Source organism: Erpetoichthys calabaricus, chromosome 2 (assembly GCF_900747795.2).
Source record: "Erpetoichthys calabaricus chromosome 2, fErpCal1.3, whole genome shotgun sequence".
NCBI classification, from domain to species: domain Eukaryota; kingdom Metazoa; phylum Chordata; class Cladistia; order Polypteriformes; family Polypteridae; genus Erpetoichthys; species Erpetoichthys calabaricus.
In genome coordinates, this window is record NC_041395.2 from 126,927,753 (window position 1) to 126,946,745 (window position 18,993).

Here is an 18,993-nt window from a genome sequence, read left to right on the forward strand (position 1 = left end):
TACATAGTTTTAACTGGCTTATTTTATATTATCCAAGGTTATTTTGTATTAAAAATATCTATTCCAAACCATATGCAGTTATAAAAATGTACAAAATATATATGTGCAAGTACAAAGATGCTCTGGTACATCTTGGTTTGCTTACATGAAAGGCATAACTAGTGCATTCATAATGGCTTTGTACAAAGTGCATAAAAGAAAGTGCTACTTTAAAAGATCAACTTCAAAATTACAAACAGCTTGAATAACCCAAATATATTTTGTTGCAGTTAGAGAATCCTTGTGATGTTTCAGATATTTTCCCCAGATTTCACGCTTTTCACACTGCTGGAAATGGTGGTATGAATTAAATTCCATCCACTATTGTTTCTGTTTTTACGAATGTTGTGGCTGACGTTATTTTCAGTTTTCTTTAGACCTCTTTTGTAGAAGTTGTCATTTCTTTCTTCAATCCTGTAAGTACAGAATTAGTATCATTATAATGATTATTAATAATGCACCAAACATTTTTATCCACCCATTTTCAGTTTCAGTTTTTCCGGGTCTCATGTGGCCAGTTGATATTTGTAAATGTGCTCTGTTAACTTAATCACAATAAGAGAGAACAAGGAAAAATACTGCTTAATATTTCATCTTTAACTTGACATATCTGAGAATTTAAATAGATTTAGTTAAACCTTTTTATATTTTGATACATCTCTGTTGTCCTTTTCACATACAGTAGTGCAAAATAAAAATATTCACAAACAGAAGTGAAATTCATCAAGTTTTAATTCAGTTCATTTCAATTTATGTTTGTAAAGCGTTCTTGGGTTGTAAAGCGCACTTACAAAGGTTTTCAAAAACAATGACAAAAATAATGAAACTGTACATCTTTTACATATATGACCACACAGATTAGGTTGAACATATAGTAAAACTGAGCAAATATCAAAACTCCCATTAATAGCATTCCTGGAGAGTCAAATCAGTTTGGATGACTTGGGCCAAGTGACCACTCACACTCCCCAGGGCATTCTATAATATAGGGACATGTTCTGCGCATTCTAATATAAATAATAAATCTTTGCATTCTTGAATGCAGAAAATCCCACTGCCTCCTTATTTATTCCCTTAAGACGGGTGTTCCTGCATGCCAGTGTGGCAGTGGCATCAAGTTCCACAGCAGGATACAATGAGAAGCAACAGTAGTTCATAATGATTGCACACTTGACAATGAGTAATTTAAATTAATACTTAGTTGAATGTAGCATTGTTCTCTCCAACCAGTCATTCATTATCCAACCTGCATATCTAGTTCAGGGCTGTGGAGACCCAATGACTATCCTACAGCTTTAGGCTAAAGTAGGAATCAATGAGGCGCCAGTCAATTACAGGGCACACCCTTGCACACTCCTATCAGGGTCACATTTTGAAGTGCTTGTGTTTAGGATATGGAAGGAAAACGCACAATGACGTGAAAAACAACTGAACTGTACATGGGCAGAGGCAGACTGATTTGAACCCAGAACTGTGGAGTTATGAGGCAGCAGCACTAACTGCTGTGCCTCCACATCCCTATGCTTTCTTTTACTTTTATTTAGATGGGCTATATTTTAGTGTAGTGGAGTAAAATGTAGATGTTTTAGCTGCATGTGTATTTTACTGATAAATTGTTAGACTAATCAGCAGGCAGAAAATTTGCCAAGTATGTATAGTGTATAAATTTAGAATGTCTCAACAGATTTTATATCATGTTTAAATGGTTACCATCATATTGCGGGTCTTGCTGTAATGTGGGAAACAAAACCAATAGACTGTAGATAAAGAGAGGTAATGCAAGCAGCAGGCCAGGGTGCTATTCTGTTGGCTTCTGGAGAATTTTTTTATTACATGGGCCAAAACATACTTGGGTAGAGGGCCACAAATGACACGTGTGAAACAAAACATGGCTCCTGCTTTCCAAGTTCTAATTGAGAAGTGAGTTCCCAACACTAATGACAGTAATCAAGCACACAGTGGAGCAGGTATCTCATTCCATCCCTCTAGTCTCATCATTTGTTCAGTAATACAAATTGCATTTGAAAGGTTTTCCTGCAGGTATGATTTTTAATAACTATTATTTTTTAATTAGAAGTGACTGACTATATTTTTCTAATTTAAATGTGTTTTGTATGAATGTTTATTATCTTAATTGCCATGGTTAGTATAATTAGTATATGCCATAAGGATAATAATAGAGCAGTTTTTGGATTGATTAATTTTGTGTAGTCAGAATGATATTGCAGTATAATTCTGATTTAATTTCTGCTTTTGACTTAATCCCTTGCTATAGTGGAATGCATTGTGAGTGTTGAAAGCCTTCACATCCAGCAATCTGTCATCCTCTTAACTGGTCAGGTTCAAGGTTATCTCAACAGGATACTTAAGTGTCTCTCACTATGAGGAAGAGAATTCAATGCCTGGCAGAGAATTCAGTAGGTTAAGTGCGTGCTGAAGTAAAAATGCAAATGAGGTGGAGCAAAAAATCAGAGGAGCCAGGACATGCCTGGGAAGAATTGTAAAAGATACTTTACTGTTCACAATCCAAAAAGAGGAAGACAAAAAGCAGGTACAAGATCAATGTCAGTAAACAAATACAAGATGAGTAAAAATGCTAGTCAAAAAGAAGAGTTCAAAAACTAAGCTACAGTATAAATCAAAAAAACACAAGATACAAAATAAGGCACTATGAGGCATAGAAAGTCAATGGTCTAATTTTTCCCCTTCTCCTTGAAGCTTGAGTAGTGTCAGCCAGGGGTGAATGGATTGTGGAAAGAGAAGCCAAAGGTGGAGAAAGTCATTGTCTTTTATGTGCTGCTACAAGGTAAGATTGGTGATCTTTTTGGTCCTGCATTTAGCATCATGCTCTGGGCTTATCACTGAGTACACAGTGTACATACGGCCTATATGGTAAGATCATTAGTGATCATTGCCCGCCTGTTTATATAATCTCTTACCTAGCTTTGTACCAACATAATTTAATTTACTTTATTTGGACTTCCAACACCTTTAATCAATGAACTTGTCTTTTCTGCTAAAGTACAGGTTTTCAACTAGAGTTACACAGGGACATTCTTACCACCAAGGCCTTTCATTCTAAGAAGAGTTTCCTGAACCAGCACTTGACTTGACTTCTGGAGGTATTTTACGCCTTACCCAATTGTTTTCTTACTGTATAGATTGCTTTCTTACTATATAGTGGAAAAATGTATTTTTATATTCACCTATGCCAGTGTTATACGCTAGTATTATATGTCTTGTTACAGTTATCAGTATCTTTGTTTTATGGACACAAAGAAATAAAAAGTTATTATTTTATACCTTTTGATTGAAGAAAAAATAAAATATGTTTGAAAAGCTCAAAGCTAGAAGTTATAATTCTAAAAAGCTATTCGTCTATCTAGTTGTCTTCTCTCTACTATACACAGTTAGGCAACTCTGTACAATATCCTCAAGCTACATTAGGTAGTTTTTGAATATCTGTTCTTCATCAAGGTTCAAGAGCTAGCACAGAAGTCAAGATCCCCCCAAATATTATACCAGGGTCCATATTAAAGTGTTATGTTTTAGAACTTCAAACCTAAAAGGAAACTTGTGTTACATTTTATTTTTTTACCTTTTACATCATAATATAAAGGTTAGACTCAAAGTAAAATCGTTATGCTGTATTTTAAATTCCTCTAAAGTTATTCAGTTTATTTCAGAGGTTTGTTTTTGACTTCAGGGGACGTGCCAAAGAATTCTATGAATGGGTATGTGGCCCAACATCTTTTAAATTGTAGCAAACAAATTTGGTTTGGACCGTTAATGAATCAGTGTGCTAGACTGTGTAACCTGAGAGGCCAGAATCTTTAAAATCAGGTAATCACAGGAAATAATTACATGAAGCCAATTAACTACCACAGAAATTCAGATCTTTATCTGTGTAATTAATTTATAGTTCACTAGGAGGCAAGCAATTAGGGTGCACATGACAAATGCAAAAGTAACACTAAAGGGAAGCTTTAAAAATAAAGAAGGCGTGCTGTCTGTAATGCTCTTTAGGATCAATCATGTCTGATGTGGCAAACATTTGTGTATAGCCTGCATGGTCACTGCTTTAGTCAAACCTATCCTAACTAGAACTGCTGAGTGAACTTTGCATATTCCAAATGTATTTGTTAGCTTTTGGATCAAAAATTGAAGCTGAGCAAAAATAATGTACTGTTATTGACTCTCTTCTATTATGTTTGTCTTCTCATGATGCCACTGCTGTTTATCTACGCTACTATTACACCCACCGAGCAACAGCAGTTTCTGAAGTATTAATGAAATCCAAAAATTGTAATACTAATTCTCTGAGATTTTTCAGGAAAGGAAGACAAAAGTTTTGTGGTAAAGTAGTCATACTCATTTATCATGTCGCGGGAGAGTGATGACATGTTACATTGTGATAACAGGTCTGTGGCGAAGCGCAATTTTAATAAATAATCACAAGTCCTGGAGCGTGCAGGATCCAAGCAGTTGCAGGTGCATGTGTGGGTGTGCATGCACCGCTCCGAGGTTGATTGGAGTGCTTAGCTGATCACGCATTCACATGTAAATCAAACAGGTTGGTCAAGTGCTTCATTCACACCTTGAAGCAGGTGGATGACAGCAACTGCACCCAACTGGTTCTAGAAAGGGAGATGACACAGTGAAATTGGGAGGGGAGAAGAAACCAAGTAAGAAGAAAAAAAGGAATGGAGGTTAAGGGAGTAAGAAAGAGGCAGGAAGGCAAGGAGCCTGTACCAGGAGGAATGGAGGCAGGTAGTAGGGAATATGCCTCAGGGAAGCGAGCAGCACGCCTTCGCTCAAGTTTGGGGCTGGAGTAGGGGCACTTCAAATAGGAAAGTAGAAGTGGCCCTATTATGCAGCATCTCCCAGGTAGGTGCCGAAGGACTGGCAGAGGGAGACATAGTTCAGGGGGTGTCCTACAGATGCTGAAGGACTAGCGGCGGGAACCCGAACCCAGGAAAAAGGGATGACTGCACCTGTTGACAGGTATCTCCTCGTGCTGCAAGATCCTGATGGGGAGATGCCAGATATTAGAAAGAGGCACTGGGACTCGTGTTTTTAAGGAAAAAATGGCCTGGGATTTAAACTTTTTATTGTTTTTATTGGACTATTAATTGATTTTAATTTCCACGTTTCACGTCATTTTATGGATTTATTGTATTGTAAGAACTTGCACTGCATTTTTGGACATTTTGTCTCTTTTGTAATTAAAAGCACTGAACAATTTGCACCAACCCCTTGCTGACTGTGTGTGTCCTCATTTGCCTGGCTCATCCTTGAGTATGTTATAAATGGTTCTGGGTTCAAGTGGCTCTGGGAAGCGACCATGGAGATTGGAGCCAACCTAGAGACCATCACATGCATGTTGTTGCCAAGTAATAATTTCACTGTACTGTATACACATGACAATAATAACCCTAATTATCTTCTCCTTTTCCTTTTTTCCTAGAAAAGTTAAGCTACATAAAATCATGTGAAACAGTAAATACACCTCATGAAATGTTTGTTTTATTCTTTAAGATTACTAAGGTCAACACAATATATTTAGGTAGAACATCTTTGATGCCTCAGCTTTGTCAATGTCCTTGCCAATTTTGAAAATGTGAATTAGATTAATTGTATCCTCTGTTCAAGATTTCAGTTCCCTTAACTTCAAAGACTTTGCCATATCCATTGGTCCAATGATATAGTTGTCTGCCTTTCTATTAGCCTGCACTGTGTTTGTAGAATGAGACTGTGCTTACTTGATTCAATATCCTGTTCAAGGAATGAATCATCAGAGTGACTGAAGCCTTAGAATGTTTCTGTTACTGACAAAACACCAGATCTTCATGTTTAACTTCAGTCTGCACATTGGCAGAATTGAGTGCCTAGAACACGCTGGTTGGGTTAGGAGTTTGGGTCTGGGTGGTATGATCTGTTGACCTAAGTCAGTCAAACTATTGCTTTGTAAATGACTGTAGACCCTCTTCAGGTTTATTCTCTCCAGGAATACAGTTAACAGTTTTTGTTTTCCTTTCAATTTTTTAACAGGCCATACCCTGATTCTAATATTAACAGGAATTTATCTTCTTCTTCTTCTTTTGGCTTCTCCCATTAGGGGGGTGCCACAACGGATCATGTGTTTTTATATTTTCCTGTCCTCTGCATCTTGCTGTGTTATACCCATCACCTGCATGTCCTCTCTTACCACTTCTGTAAACCTCCTCTTAGGCCTTCTTCTTTTCCTCTTGCTTGGCAGCTCCATCCCCTGCATCCTCCTCCCAATATACTCATCATCTCTCCTCAGCACATGTCCAAATTAATGCAATCTCAAAGATGATTTTTGCTTTACAGTTTGTTCACTTTAACATGTATTTAAAGCGTTTTAAGGATATGAAATTTACTTTTTATAGTTATACATATGGTTAAGTGTTATGAGTTAGAATTCAGTGAGAATCGCTATATATAGACACAGGATATTTAGTAGTTCTACAGTTATACAAAACAAGGAGGCTCCGCCCCCTGCTCGCTTCGCTCGCCTACCCCCGGCGTTGGGTATCCCGAAATACATTAGTCGAGCTCGTTCGTTTTGGAGCCGTGCCCGCTTTGCCCACGGCATTTCAGACGCGCGTTGTAGGCGCCTGCATTCATTGATTTTATCCAGGCGGGCTCGTGTTTGTATATCCGTCAGTCGAGCTTGTTCGTTTTGAACCCGTGCCTGCTTTGCTTCCGCGTTCGTTTTGAACCCGTGCCTGCTTTGCTTCCGCAGTCTCAGACGCGCGTTGTAGGTGCCTGTGTACATTGATCTTATCCAGGTGGGCTCGTGTTTGTATCGTTGAGCTGTATTGTGTTTGAATTTGGTGTAAAGCGTTCAGCGGTTTGTACAATCCCAAGCAGCACATTATTCCTAACTTCACTCCGCAGTAGTGCCACTCACAATATGGCGGTGACGCTTGCGCCTTCCGTACTATGTCGGGTTTCACTATGCTGTGTAGGCGCCTTTGCCTTTCGTACTTTCCTGCGCCTTCCGTACTATCTTTGTGGACCTGTGGGGCCTCCGTAGCCTCTTCCGTTTGAATCTGGGCTGCAGCGCAGAATCCTCTTTTTTGTGTGGCCGTGTCGGTAGTCGTTAGCTATGGGCGCGTTGTTGCTTCATTTCTCATTCACGTCAGTTGAGCTTTTTTGTTTTTGGGCCGTGACTCCTTCGTGTGCGGTGGATACGACTTCGCTTGCGGTGTATGAGACGTGTGCTGTACGCACCTGCGCAGTACGTCTCATGGTCCCATCGCCGTGTACCTGCGTCCAAGCCATCCGGTTTACCATTCTCGGTTAGTAATATGGATGTGTATTCCATGATACACAAATAACACTTAACATTTTCAAACGTGCTTAATGCAATCCAATCCAATCTACCATCATGGGGGGCCAGACTATTTTAGGCAGGAATCCCTGCATTGTGTGGCAGTTTAATCACAGAACGCACTCACCCACACTTTTACACTGGGCCAGTTTAAAATGCCAGTTAACTTTATACACACATCTTTCCAGGGGCTGAAAGAAAAACCCATGTGGGCATAGAGAGAACTTGCAAACTACAACAGGATTCAAACCTAGGATGCTGGATCTGTGAGACAGTAGTACTAAGCACTGCACAACCATGCCAACTATCAAACTGTATATTAGTATATATTAAGTATTAGAATTATGTTAATTAATTTATCATTATTATTTGGATTTTACAATCTAAATTAGAAGGCCTAGTAACAAGAAATGCTTAATTTCTGACACCAGGTATATAGTACACACTTATCCTTAAGCTTATCAAAAGAAATAGACAGAGAAGTGTAACAGAAAGGTGTTACAGTATATTCTTTATAATGAAGCAGACTATTTACTAAAAAAAAATAATATTTCAACACTAATGTTGTGAATATGGAAGATATTTTACCTGAAATACCATTTTCCTTCTTCTAATCCTACTGCATCTCCAGGAATGCCTAGTCGAGGCAATAGCCATTTTGGGAGTCTCCTTTCTAATAAAAGTATGGTTGCAGCAATCTGTAGTGGTAGGAAATTAAGGACTACACTTCAGATTTAATTGTAACTAAACGTCATGCATTATTGTATTTTTTTTAGTCTAGTTTTACTCCTCAACTGTTTTGCCACATGACGAATTCAAAATGTATCAAGGCAAGAAAAATATTTAGTCAATGTTTGATGATCTCATAATGTAAATTTAATATCCTCAGATAAATAATACCAAAAAATTAATGCTTGTGGCTCTCAGTCTGGAGTTTGAAAGGATGCTAACATTCGAATTGTATAATTAATAGCCGCACTGAACTTTCTGTATATTACATTTTTTTCTTAATGACTTTTGTATTACACTTCAGTGCACATCAATAGAAAAAATCATATTTAAAGGATTAAAATAATGAGTTCTTATACTGTTAATTAAACTTGTAATATTAACTACATCCAAGCAACTAAACCTGCATGTATTTTCCCAATTGAAATTAAGCTCTCTAACAGAATGTATTAATGTAATTAAGGATTTTGACTGGATTTAGTATTAAAGCAGTGATATTTTCACCACGATTTATCTTCTTCTTACCTGTGCTTTCCATAGCAACCGGCGTTCATGTACAACTCGATAATGAGTGTCACCCATCAAAGCAATGAGGACATTCAGAAGTAGCACAAAGGCAAAAAACATGTAGATCATGTATAGAAAAATGATAATGTCAGGCACAGGAATTGATGGCGGTCCAGGGAGATCAGTCAGACCCATCATCAGTTGAAACAATGTAAAAGTGGTGATAGGAAAGTCACTGAAGTACACATAGACATCAGGGTTTAGAGCTTGGAAGTGGACATCAAATGCTAAAAAAAATATCACATCTGTTATAAAGTCCATAAAAAACTACAACAAAAGGGGTACAAGTTAAAAAAAAAGTAGTACCTGCTGCAAAGCCAATAATTACAAGAATCAGAATGGAGCAAAATCTCATAAGGTCTCCAAAGATCATCTGAAAGAATGAAAATTAACTGTAATGGTAACCCTGAGTTAAGATGTCTATCCATCCAGCCATTCACTTTACAAGCTGCTTTATCCATGCTCAGGATCTAATCCTGGATAGCACATCAGATCATTATACTATACTTATAATATTGACATTTAAACATACTTATTACATCATAAGCCATATCCAAAGACATATTATAGATTTAAGATATTCTTAAAATTCCACAGAAAATTCCATCTTGAAATCATATGGAGTGTGAGGACAGTATAATGAAACTCTTCTCAGCAAAGCCATTTTAAAATGTGCCATTTCTGCTAAACATTTTTTGTGTTTATCAAATTATTTACAGTATTTAAAAAGTGGCATCACAGTGACAAAGTGGTTAGTTAGCCCTACGGCTTCACGCGACCATTGACATGGACTTGATAATCAGCCAAGTCACTTTTTAGGTGTTCCCCTCATGTTCATGTTGGTTTTCTCCAACCATACTAATGACATGTTTTAGGTTAGTAGCCATCAAAAAATTGACCCTTGAGAGTGAGTGCGGATTGGATATGTGCAATGGATGGATACCCCATCCAGGGTTTGTCTTTGCCTTGTGCCTAATGGTGTCAGGATAAGCTCCATTCCTGTCACCCTAAACTGGATTGTGAGGATTCAAACATGTATGGATATTATTATTTTTTTACAGTGTGCATTGTAGAGGTTAAACAACAAGTATAGTAACTGTCCTCACAGATTCATGAAATGTAGACCAACATTGTAAAGGTGTATTTTCTGTTACAAAGGTGATCAGAGCTCTGAGAACAGTAAGGGAGAACTTGAAGAAGAATATCCATTCATTCATCCATCCATTTTAAACTCACTTCATTTAAGTCACCCTTTTTAGAGGGCTAGAGCATATCCCAGCACCACTAAGCAAGCAGGAGCCAACACTGGAAGAGGTGCCATTGACAGAGTTGAAATTCATATATTATAGTCCATTTAGTTCTTTAAAATGTTTACGAAATGGTTAAATAACAATTTACATTTTACGAGAATCATTTCATGTTTGGGGAGCTATATTTAAAAAATGCAAAAATCTATTCATTTAAAAAAATTGTTGAAAACCTGTGTTCTTTGCCTAGCTTGTAGGACTTTACATTTAGTCTAGGAGATGAGATTAACTTGTCATGCCTGCAGCTGCAGAGTCAAGGTTTGCGAAGTTCACACTGTGTACATCATTCAGCATAAGGTTACTAAGGAGGAAACAGGCATTAAGTGAATTATTTGTTCATTATCTCCTTTTTCACAAGTGCTACACAATCACAGGAAATAACGGTCCATCACGCACTTATTTGATATGTTAGAGTAAACCCAGAGTATAAAAATGGACACTGGGACAGCATGTAGACTCCCCTCAGACTGTGTCCAAACAGAAAATGAAACCCAGTCTCCTGGAACTGTTCCTAATAAATGTTATACATTGTGCCACTCTGCTATTCTCCTGGGCAAGAAAAGTAACATCTAAATGGTTAATCTAAAACAGGAGCTGTCAGTTGTGGTCCTCAATATTTTGTTTTATACCTCAGGGACCATGAAGTGTGACCAAAAAGTTTGTGACTTAAATAAAGTGCTGAAATTAGTTGGGGACCCAGCGTAAAAGTGATCCCAAGAATTTGGGGATTAACTGTTTGTACTGGAAATGAACACCAAGAGGAGGTTTAGCAAGTAGTTCTCAGCCACAGAAGAAGACTGAAGGCTAATCTGACTGAGTTGAGAGTGAGAGGGGAAGATGAAGCAACAGAAAGACATATTATGTGTTATGTGGAGATGAAGCTAGTATATGGGGCCCATGTAAAGTTTCTTCGTTGTAGAATCCCCTTTTCCCAAAGCTGCAAAATAAAACTGTTTCCATTCATCGACGGAGAACTGGCATGAATTTGCTACACATGTTGTTACCGCTAATATTTGTCCTCATCATAACATATTCAATGATTTACTGACCTTTTGTATCATGATGCACAAAGGACCAAGTAACTCGAACCCACGAGCAAAGTAAATCACATTACACCATGCACAAATAAGTGCCAAAGCCAAAATGGTGGTTTGTCCATCACTGCCGGCAAATCGTAGGATCATTGCTGTCACAATTAACAGGCCATATAGTACCCTTAAAGTGTGGAAGAAACGTAAATATTAATGACGATGATTCCAAAAACTGTTGGCATACTAATACATAGGACACAGTGTAGCACAAGAGAAAGACGCCATCAAGCAGAGACGTAGATGGAATGGTTTTAGGGTTGTAACCAACATGCAAAAAAATGGTGAGAATTTGTAATAAATTGTCAACTCTTGATAGAAATCAATCCCAACAGATACCCATTTTCTTCCAGTAGTTTTGAAAAGGATACCTTTCTAAGGTTATGGGTTATGGGTACAGAATATCACAAAAATAAAAGGAATGTAAACCTCAGAATACATTTGTATGAAGACACATACGTTTTCTCAGAATATTGCATTTTGTAATTAAACCCAGCCCCAAATCAAGCTGGTGTGTTTGGGGGTTATTAACAGTGACAGTTTATTCAGGGCATTCACATAAGTTCTCTATCATAATGAACAATGGCATTCAATGTTTAACCAGGAAGTGTTAGTAGCTGTTATGCTAGGGGACCAAAAACATAATAATAAAGATAAAAGTGACTATTAAGATTAATAAAGATGAAAGTGACAGCCCAATGATGTAAAAAGAAGGTCTCTTGTAGAAAGTTCAGGTGATATTGAACATTAATTTGGAAATTACTTGAGATGCCAGGGATTAGGCTACAGTAGTCCGGAATGAGTTTCTATGGATGCACTTCTTCAGACATCCTCCAATCTCATAGGCCAGACACCCTGAAAGTACTAATCATTATGCAATTTCTCATTCTCTTATGAATTTTTTGCACTTAAGAAAGCAATTCATTTTTTCCATGAGATTTGTTCTTTTTGTTTGCTCAACAATATATAGGGTGATTAAAAAAAATAAAAATGTATTACTGTATTTAGTAACTATGGTCACACCACATTACTACATTTTCTTTGACAAACGTAGACATTTCTCTTCATTTTCACCTTTTGTCCATACTACACCGATGTTTCCAATGTATGAAAATTAATACTTCTGAAAACACTCTCCAAAGCCAGAAATGTTTAAAAACAGTGGCTCTGTCTTTCCATGCAACTGGAAAAATGAAGATTTTTTTAAAGTGCAGATTCTATTTGCACTCTGGCTGGTTTATGCTTATTGTTTAGCTCCGCCCCTAATTTGATCCTGCTTATTACAATATCACATTTCCCAGTTGGTCACCCTTCACAGAAGAAAAGCGTTAGAACATAGTGGGTATTGAGGACTTGCTTGCTTTGGTGCTTGTTGTATTGCATACCTGTACACATTTGCATTATGTTTCGTACAGTCTGAATGCTGCATATAAGTGCAAAAAGCAAATATTTTACGAGTTGCTACAGTTTTGTGACAAATCTTGATGCTGGCGGTGTTACCGTTGTAGTGAAAAATTCAGAGCCAATTGAAAAACAAAAAGAAACATAGCCAATTGCTTCATAAAGGTTGTCAGTTACCTTAGATAAAGGTGTCAGCCAAATAAGTAAATGTTTAAAGATTGTTATCATCTAATGGTGGTGTGTTGCACATTAATTAGTATACGCAAGTAAAAATTTCACTGTACTCTGTACATGTGACAATAATGGCATTATGAATGTATAAACCCTTAGTAGTATATCACTGCAGATGGCTGACATAGTAACCACAATGCATTTCTTCTTTTCATATCTGGAAAAAGTTAAAGGGTAACTCTGAAATTTGATGCACACTGCATGTTAGTATGATACTTGGGTTCTGAGTAATACAATCTGGAAAGCGTTAATTTCTTTCTGAATGACCCTACACTTACATTTGTACTAAAGAAATCATTTCAACATTGTGGTCCTTGAGTTGTTAAGTTTGTGTTAATGTTTTATTTGCATGTGTGACACCAAATCAAATTCCATGCATCTGGCATTTACCTTACTTATGTAATGTACTTATATTGGTGCTCTTGTGTTTACCTTCATAAAATTAGTAATTTAAAGATCATTTTCAGTACAACTGTCTGATAAAAAATGCATGTATCATATAAACTATGTATAAGAAAAGACTTTACCAAGAAAAACAGAATACGTAAAAAAGCTAAAATGTACACAAGAATACTTGAACCAGGTAAGGTGACTTTTGCTCCATAAACAAATAAACCCAATATTGAATTTCAGTTGATCAATTTAAGGTATTCTATCAGGCACTGGTTACATATACTGACTGCCCATAAAGTGTATTTTATATATGTCCACTATACTCTGCATGCCACAGTGATAGCACATGGGCATCTGGTAACCCATTTCCAGCTTGACACTAATGAAACTGAACTGCTTCTTGTGGGGTCTCCAGTTCAACCCAAGAAACTTGTCTCTTACTGCTAGAATGTCTGATCCTGGCAGCTTCGTCTAATATCCTTTGTGTCCAACATGACTCTGTCTATCTGTCCAGCCCTTATACTGTGGCTGTCTTTTTAATGACCTAACACATAACTGTGTAGTCAAAAGGCTGCTGCAGGAGTCCTGATGCCAACCAAATACATGAACCCCATTTCATTCCACTGTTCTGATTCCACAGCCTGATACAGAATTGTTATTAATGTTCTGCTATACGCTTGTAAAAGCATGAACTCCAACCCCAACCCCCAGAGTCCTGTTCAACATCTAAGATCTTCTGATTATGGCTTTCATACTGTCCAAAGGTGATACTATGCAACTCTCAGTGAACATGTTATAGCCAAGCTTTTTGTCCTGGCTTACATGTATTTCTTATGTATTTAATGTCATCATTATTATTTACTATGTTTCTTTGTTTCTTTTTATGTAAAGTGCTGTTCATTGACCTTACTTTCTTCATTTATTTAATTTATAAAGTGTGTGCTTCTCCTGTGTTACTTGTAATTTGTGGCTGGTAGCCCAAGGGATGGGTCTGCACTGATGGTCACCATTCCTGAGCTTCTATTTGGATATTTGGGTCAGAGCTGAGAGAGCTCAGTTGTGCTGCATTGAAGTTGTTTGGAGTTACACTGAGAATTAATTTTTTGCATTTTTTGATTATTTTAAGCTCTTGATTTTAGTTTCTGAATACTGCTTGTGCTTTGTGATTTTTTTCCATTGTGGACTACCTTCAAGGCAACTCATTTTTGGCTTTTTTGAGTTTTTTTTTTTATAATATTTTTCTATTATTCTGAATAAATATTCTCATTTATAATGATTCCTTTGTGGACTGGTCTCCGCAAGCAAAAGGTTTATACAGTTTCCTTTCTGTTACATGGCATTTTGATATTTGGGGACATTAAAGGTTATTTTTGAGGCTTAAACCCTTTCAGACCTGCATACATTTAAGGTCAACATTAAAGCAGGGGTTAAGTCAGTTCAGGTAACGCCTTTTCCAGGCAGGCAAAGGAGGCCTGCCCTGACTTGTGGAGCCTTTTAGAACGGGGGTCCCCAACCCCGGTCCACGGCCCACTACCAGGCCGCAGCCGTCTGACAGCCGGGTCGCGAGAGAACTGCCGGCAACAACGACTCACTCAGACTTTTCAGAATGCTTGGCGGGCAGGGCTTTGCAGCGGCGCAGAGAGAGGAGAGAGACCGAGGTGAGAGAGTATTACAACAAAGTATTTTTTATGGTCCCGACAGTTTCCCCATATGACATGAGTCTATAGAAATCGCGTTACTACGAAGTACATTCAACAGACACTTTCATTACAACGAAGTGACCTTGAAATGCTTGAATGAATCATCCACAGAGCAGTTAGATCTGTGGTCGCAGCTCAGTTGTGCACATTTGCACAACGATCCCCAAACAGAAACAATGTAAAAAAATCTATTTCTTCGAACTTTCCTCGTACTGTTCTTTTTTTTTTTTTTGCTGTTTTTGTTGTCTGTGGTTTTCAGTGATACCTTTTGCTTATTGCTTGTCAACATTTGAAAAACATCCATTGGAATTTAACTCATTGTCACCCTACTATAGAAACGGCAGACATGAAAAAAAGATAGCAGTGTTAATGTTTGTGATGTGCAATCTGCTGGATTGGCAAATGTAAAGCATATGTCTTTGTTATATGCAAAAAAAAGAAGAAAAATCTCAGGATCGGGGGTTAGGGCAGGCCTCCTTTGCCTGCCTGGGAAAGGCGTTACCTGAACTGACTTAACCCCTGCTTTAATGTTGACCTTAAACGTATGCGAACTGCTTAGTAACTTTAATAATAATAGAAATATATGTAAATTGTGTATAAAACTGCCCCCAACCAACCCCACCGACTGGTCCGTGGAAAAATTTGCATCTAATAAAGTGGTCCTTGCTGTCAAAAAGGTTGGGGACCACTGCTTTAGAAGACCTCACACCCTCTCTTGCTTATGGTTCTTACTCCAAATCATGACAAACGTTTATTCACTTTGGTAGTAACCGCTCAATGGAATTGTCTTCTTATAATAGGTTTGTTTGTGAGGGTTCTCCTGTAATAAAACCACTAGTACATTAAAAGTCACCATTCTCTGTATTTATAGCTATTACTTTTTATGAAATATGTTGTTGTCATGTATCAGTCATACTTATAGTCATCATAGTTGCTTCGTTGTCTTAATACTAAAACTTTTGCAGGATCTACATAGTGTTAATATTTTCCTGTCTGCATCTAGTGACTGAGTCTGGTGTGTTAAGCTGAGTTCCTGGAGAGTCGAACTTGCTGAAGGTTTTAGTTTCAGACAATTTCTCGATTCAATACCAATTACTGCTACTAATCTGAGCACATTTTTTTTCTTGATTTTCGTTCACTTAATTGTTAAGATTCACACATAAACATATCCAATATATGTCTGTGGGTATGTATGTTATTTTTTAACCGTTTACTAATTAAAACAAAATAGAATTCTCAAAACTGTTTAATCCAATTCAAGAATCCATGCCGTAAAACAAGGCTGAAAACAGCCATAGACATGGAGTCCGTTCATTGCAGGACCCCCTCATGCAGCTCGCCACACTCGGCCAGTTAACGTGATAAGCACTTTGGGTTTATGGGAGGAAGACTATATACTGTAGGTATATCAACAACATCCTCATGGAGGTTAACTTGCTCCGGGATTTAAACGCAAGAGGCTGGATACTAGAAGCAGCAACTCTAACTACTGCACTGCTATTCAAATAAACAAAAAAAGAAAAATAATAATAAGAAAACCTAAAGCTGATCAGCTCATGTGGTTGTATTTTAACACATGTGTATACCATAATCTATCAATTTGAGTAAAATAGAAAAGAAATATTTGTTAACCGAGAATTGCTAATAATCCCCAATTGAAATAACACTGAGTAATTACCGTGAAAAGAAAAATCTAAAATATTAGAATCATCTGAAATCACAGTATTCAAATAATAACATAATACTTACTCGAGTAATGTTTCATTACTAGCAAGAACTGGCTTATAATTATGCAATTGGGTGCTTGACAATTTACAGCCACTGCAACCCTTAAGGAATTGAGGGAAAGACCTCAGGACTTTTCTTTATTGACTCCAGTAAACTTAGAACACTGGTGGATATTAAAGGGAAGTGTATTTAAGATAGAATCCATTTCTTCAAATGAAAGGTTTTGGGGATCCTCCCAAGTCATACAGTTGAATACTAACAACTATTAAAAGTTATCTACAAGCAGTATTGAACAGAATTTAGGAAATTAGACAAGACCAAGGGACTAAAGTGCTTCCTTGTGTGTGTGTGTGTGTGTGCGTGCGTGTGTGTGTGTGTGTGTGTGTCACACTACTTATATTCAAATGTCCTGACTGTGACACTAAGCAAAACTGTTAATACAAACAAGTGAATTACAGCCTAGTACTTGTGAAGTACCTTGAATATTGGGATTAATAAAGTATCTATCTATCTATCTATCTATCTAAAGTTCAGTATAGGAAGACATTGTTGCTATTGGCCTGTTTCTGAATTGGCATTGATTTAGTATTTTGTTGCTTTAAATTTCTTTAAATTATGTTTTGTTTGTTTTTTAAAGTATACTTCAGTGGTGCTCAAGGGCACAAAAGTACAAATTAACTTTGGGGAGACTGTTAGTCTCCACATAGCAAGATAGACTCATGGACACAAATATATATCAGAAAACAAATGTTAAAGGTTATTTCCATGATAAAAAGAATAAAGGACAAAATGTTTGACTCTATAGCCTTCGAAAAGGTGAGCAAGTAGGCGAGAGAAAGCTGCCATAAGAGAAGATCAAGGGATCGACTGAAAAAGTTAGTTGTTCATTAAGACATAGAGAAATATGTAATCCCAGGGTAAAAATGACTTTAGCATCTTCTGTTTTTCATAGAAAAGTGTCTTTAAAGCTCTGTGAAAGATCACAAACAGAAAGATCACAAGCACACTGATCGTTCTGTTTTAATTGAAATTAGATGTTGTATCTTTTCAGCATGGAATTATCCTTTAACCTTTGATTTCCTTTGCAGATGCACACTATATATAGTGTATAAGCAGTGTATGCACACACACACGCACACTGGCAACTTTATTAGGTACACCTTGCTAGTACCAGGTTGGACCCCTTTTTGCCTTCAGAACTGCTGTAATTCATCATGGCATAGATTCAGAAGGTGTTGGAAACATTCCATTGGGATTTTGGTCCATATTGACATGAGAGCATCACACAGTTGCTGCAGATTTTTCAGCTGAACATCCATGATGTGCATCTCCCATTCCACCACATCCCAAAGGTGCTCTGTTGAATCTGGTGACTGTGGAGGCCATTTGAGTACAATGAACTCATTGTCATGAAACCAGTTTGAGATGATTTATGTTTTGCAATATGGTGCATTATCCTGCTAGAAGTAGCCATCGGAAGATGGGTACACTGCAGTCATAAAGGGATGGACGTGGTCATCAACAATACTCAGGTAGACTCTGGCATTTAAATGATGCTAAATTGGTATTAAAAGGCCTAAAGTGTGACAAGAACACACCATTACAGCACCACCAGCCTGAATTGTTGACATAAGGCAGGATGGATCCTTGCTTTCATGTTGTTGACACCAAATTCTGACCCTACCATCCAAACGTCGCTGCAGAAATCGAGACTCATCAGACCAGTCAACGTTTTCCAGTCTTCTATTGTCCAATTTGCGTGAGCGTGTGCAAATTGTAGCCTCAGTTACTTGTTCTTAGCTGACAGGGGTGGCACCCAGTGTGGTTTGCTGCTGCTGTAGCCCTTCTGCTTCAAGGTTTGACATGTTTTGTGTTCAAAGGTGCTCTTCTGAACACCGCAGTTGTAAAAAGTGATTATTTGAGTTACTATTGTCTATCAGCGCAAACCAGTATGGCCATTCTCCTCTGACCCCTGGAATCAACAAGGTATTTTCACCTAGACAACAGTTACTCACTAGATATTTTCACTTTTTCAGACCATTCTCTGTAACCTTGAGAGGTGGGTGTACATGAAAATCCCATTAGATCAGCAGTTTTTGAAATAATTAGATCAGCCTGTCTTGCACCAACAACCCTGCCACATTCAAAGTCAATTAAATCACTTTTTCTTCCTCATTCTGATGCTAGAATTGAAATTCAGCAAGTTGTCTTCACAATGTCTACAAGTGCATTAAGTTTCTACCATGTGATTGGCTGATTAGAAATTTGCGCTAACAAGCAGTTGAACAGGTGTATCTAATAAAGTGGCCAGTGTGTGTGTATATAAGCCAAATATCACTGACTCACTCATCACGAAATCTCCCGAACCATGAGGACTTTGGACTTGAAATTTGGAATGTAGGTTACCCTTGGCCCATAGGTGCTTGCTAAGAAACGGTTTTAAAAATTTC

General features: G+C 37.5%; 1 protein-coding gene across 1 annotated transcript in view; it reads right to left on the minus strand.

The window, feature by feature from the left end:
• Nucleotides 1-6: 6 nt before the first annotated feature.
• Nucleotides 7-18,993, minus strand: part of LOC114646331 (transient receptor potential cation channel subfamily V member 6-like) — a 48,207-nt gene continuing 29,220 nt past the window's right edge. The window contains 5 exon segments of the mRNA XM_028794484.2: nt 7-453; nt 7,988-8,097; nt 8,654-8,922; nt 9,002-9,068; nt 11,052-11,217. Coding sequence (XP_028650317.2) covers nt 291-453; nt 7,988-8,097; nt 8,654-8,922; nt 9,002-9,068; nt 11,052-11,217 — 775 coding nt within the window. The 3' untranslated portion in view covers nt 7-290.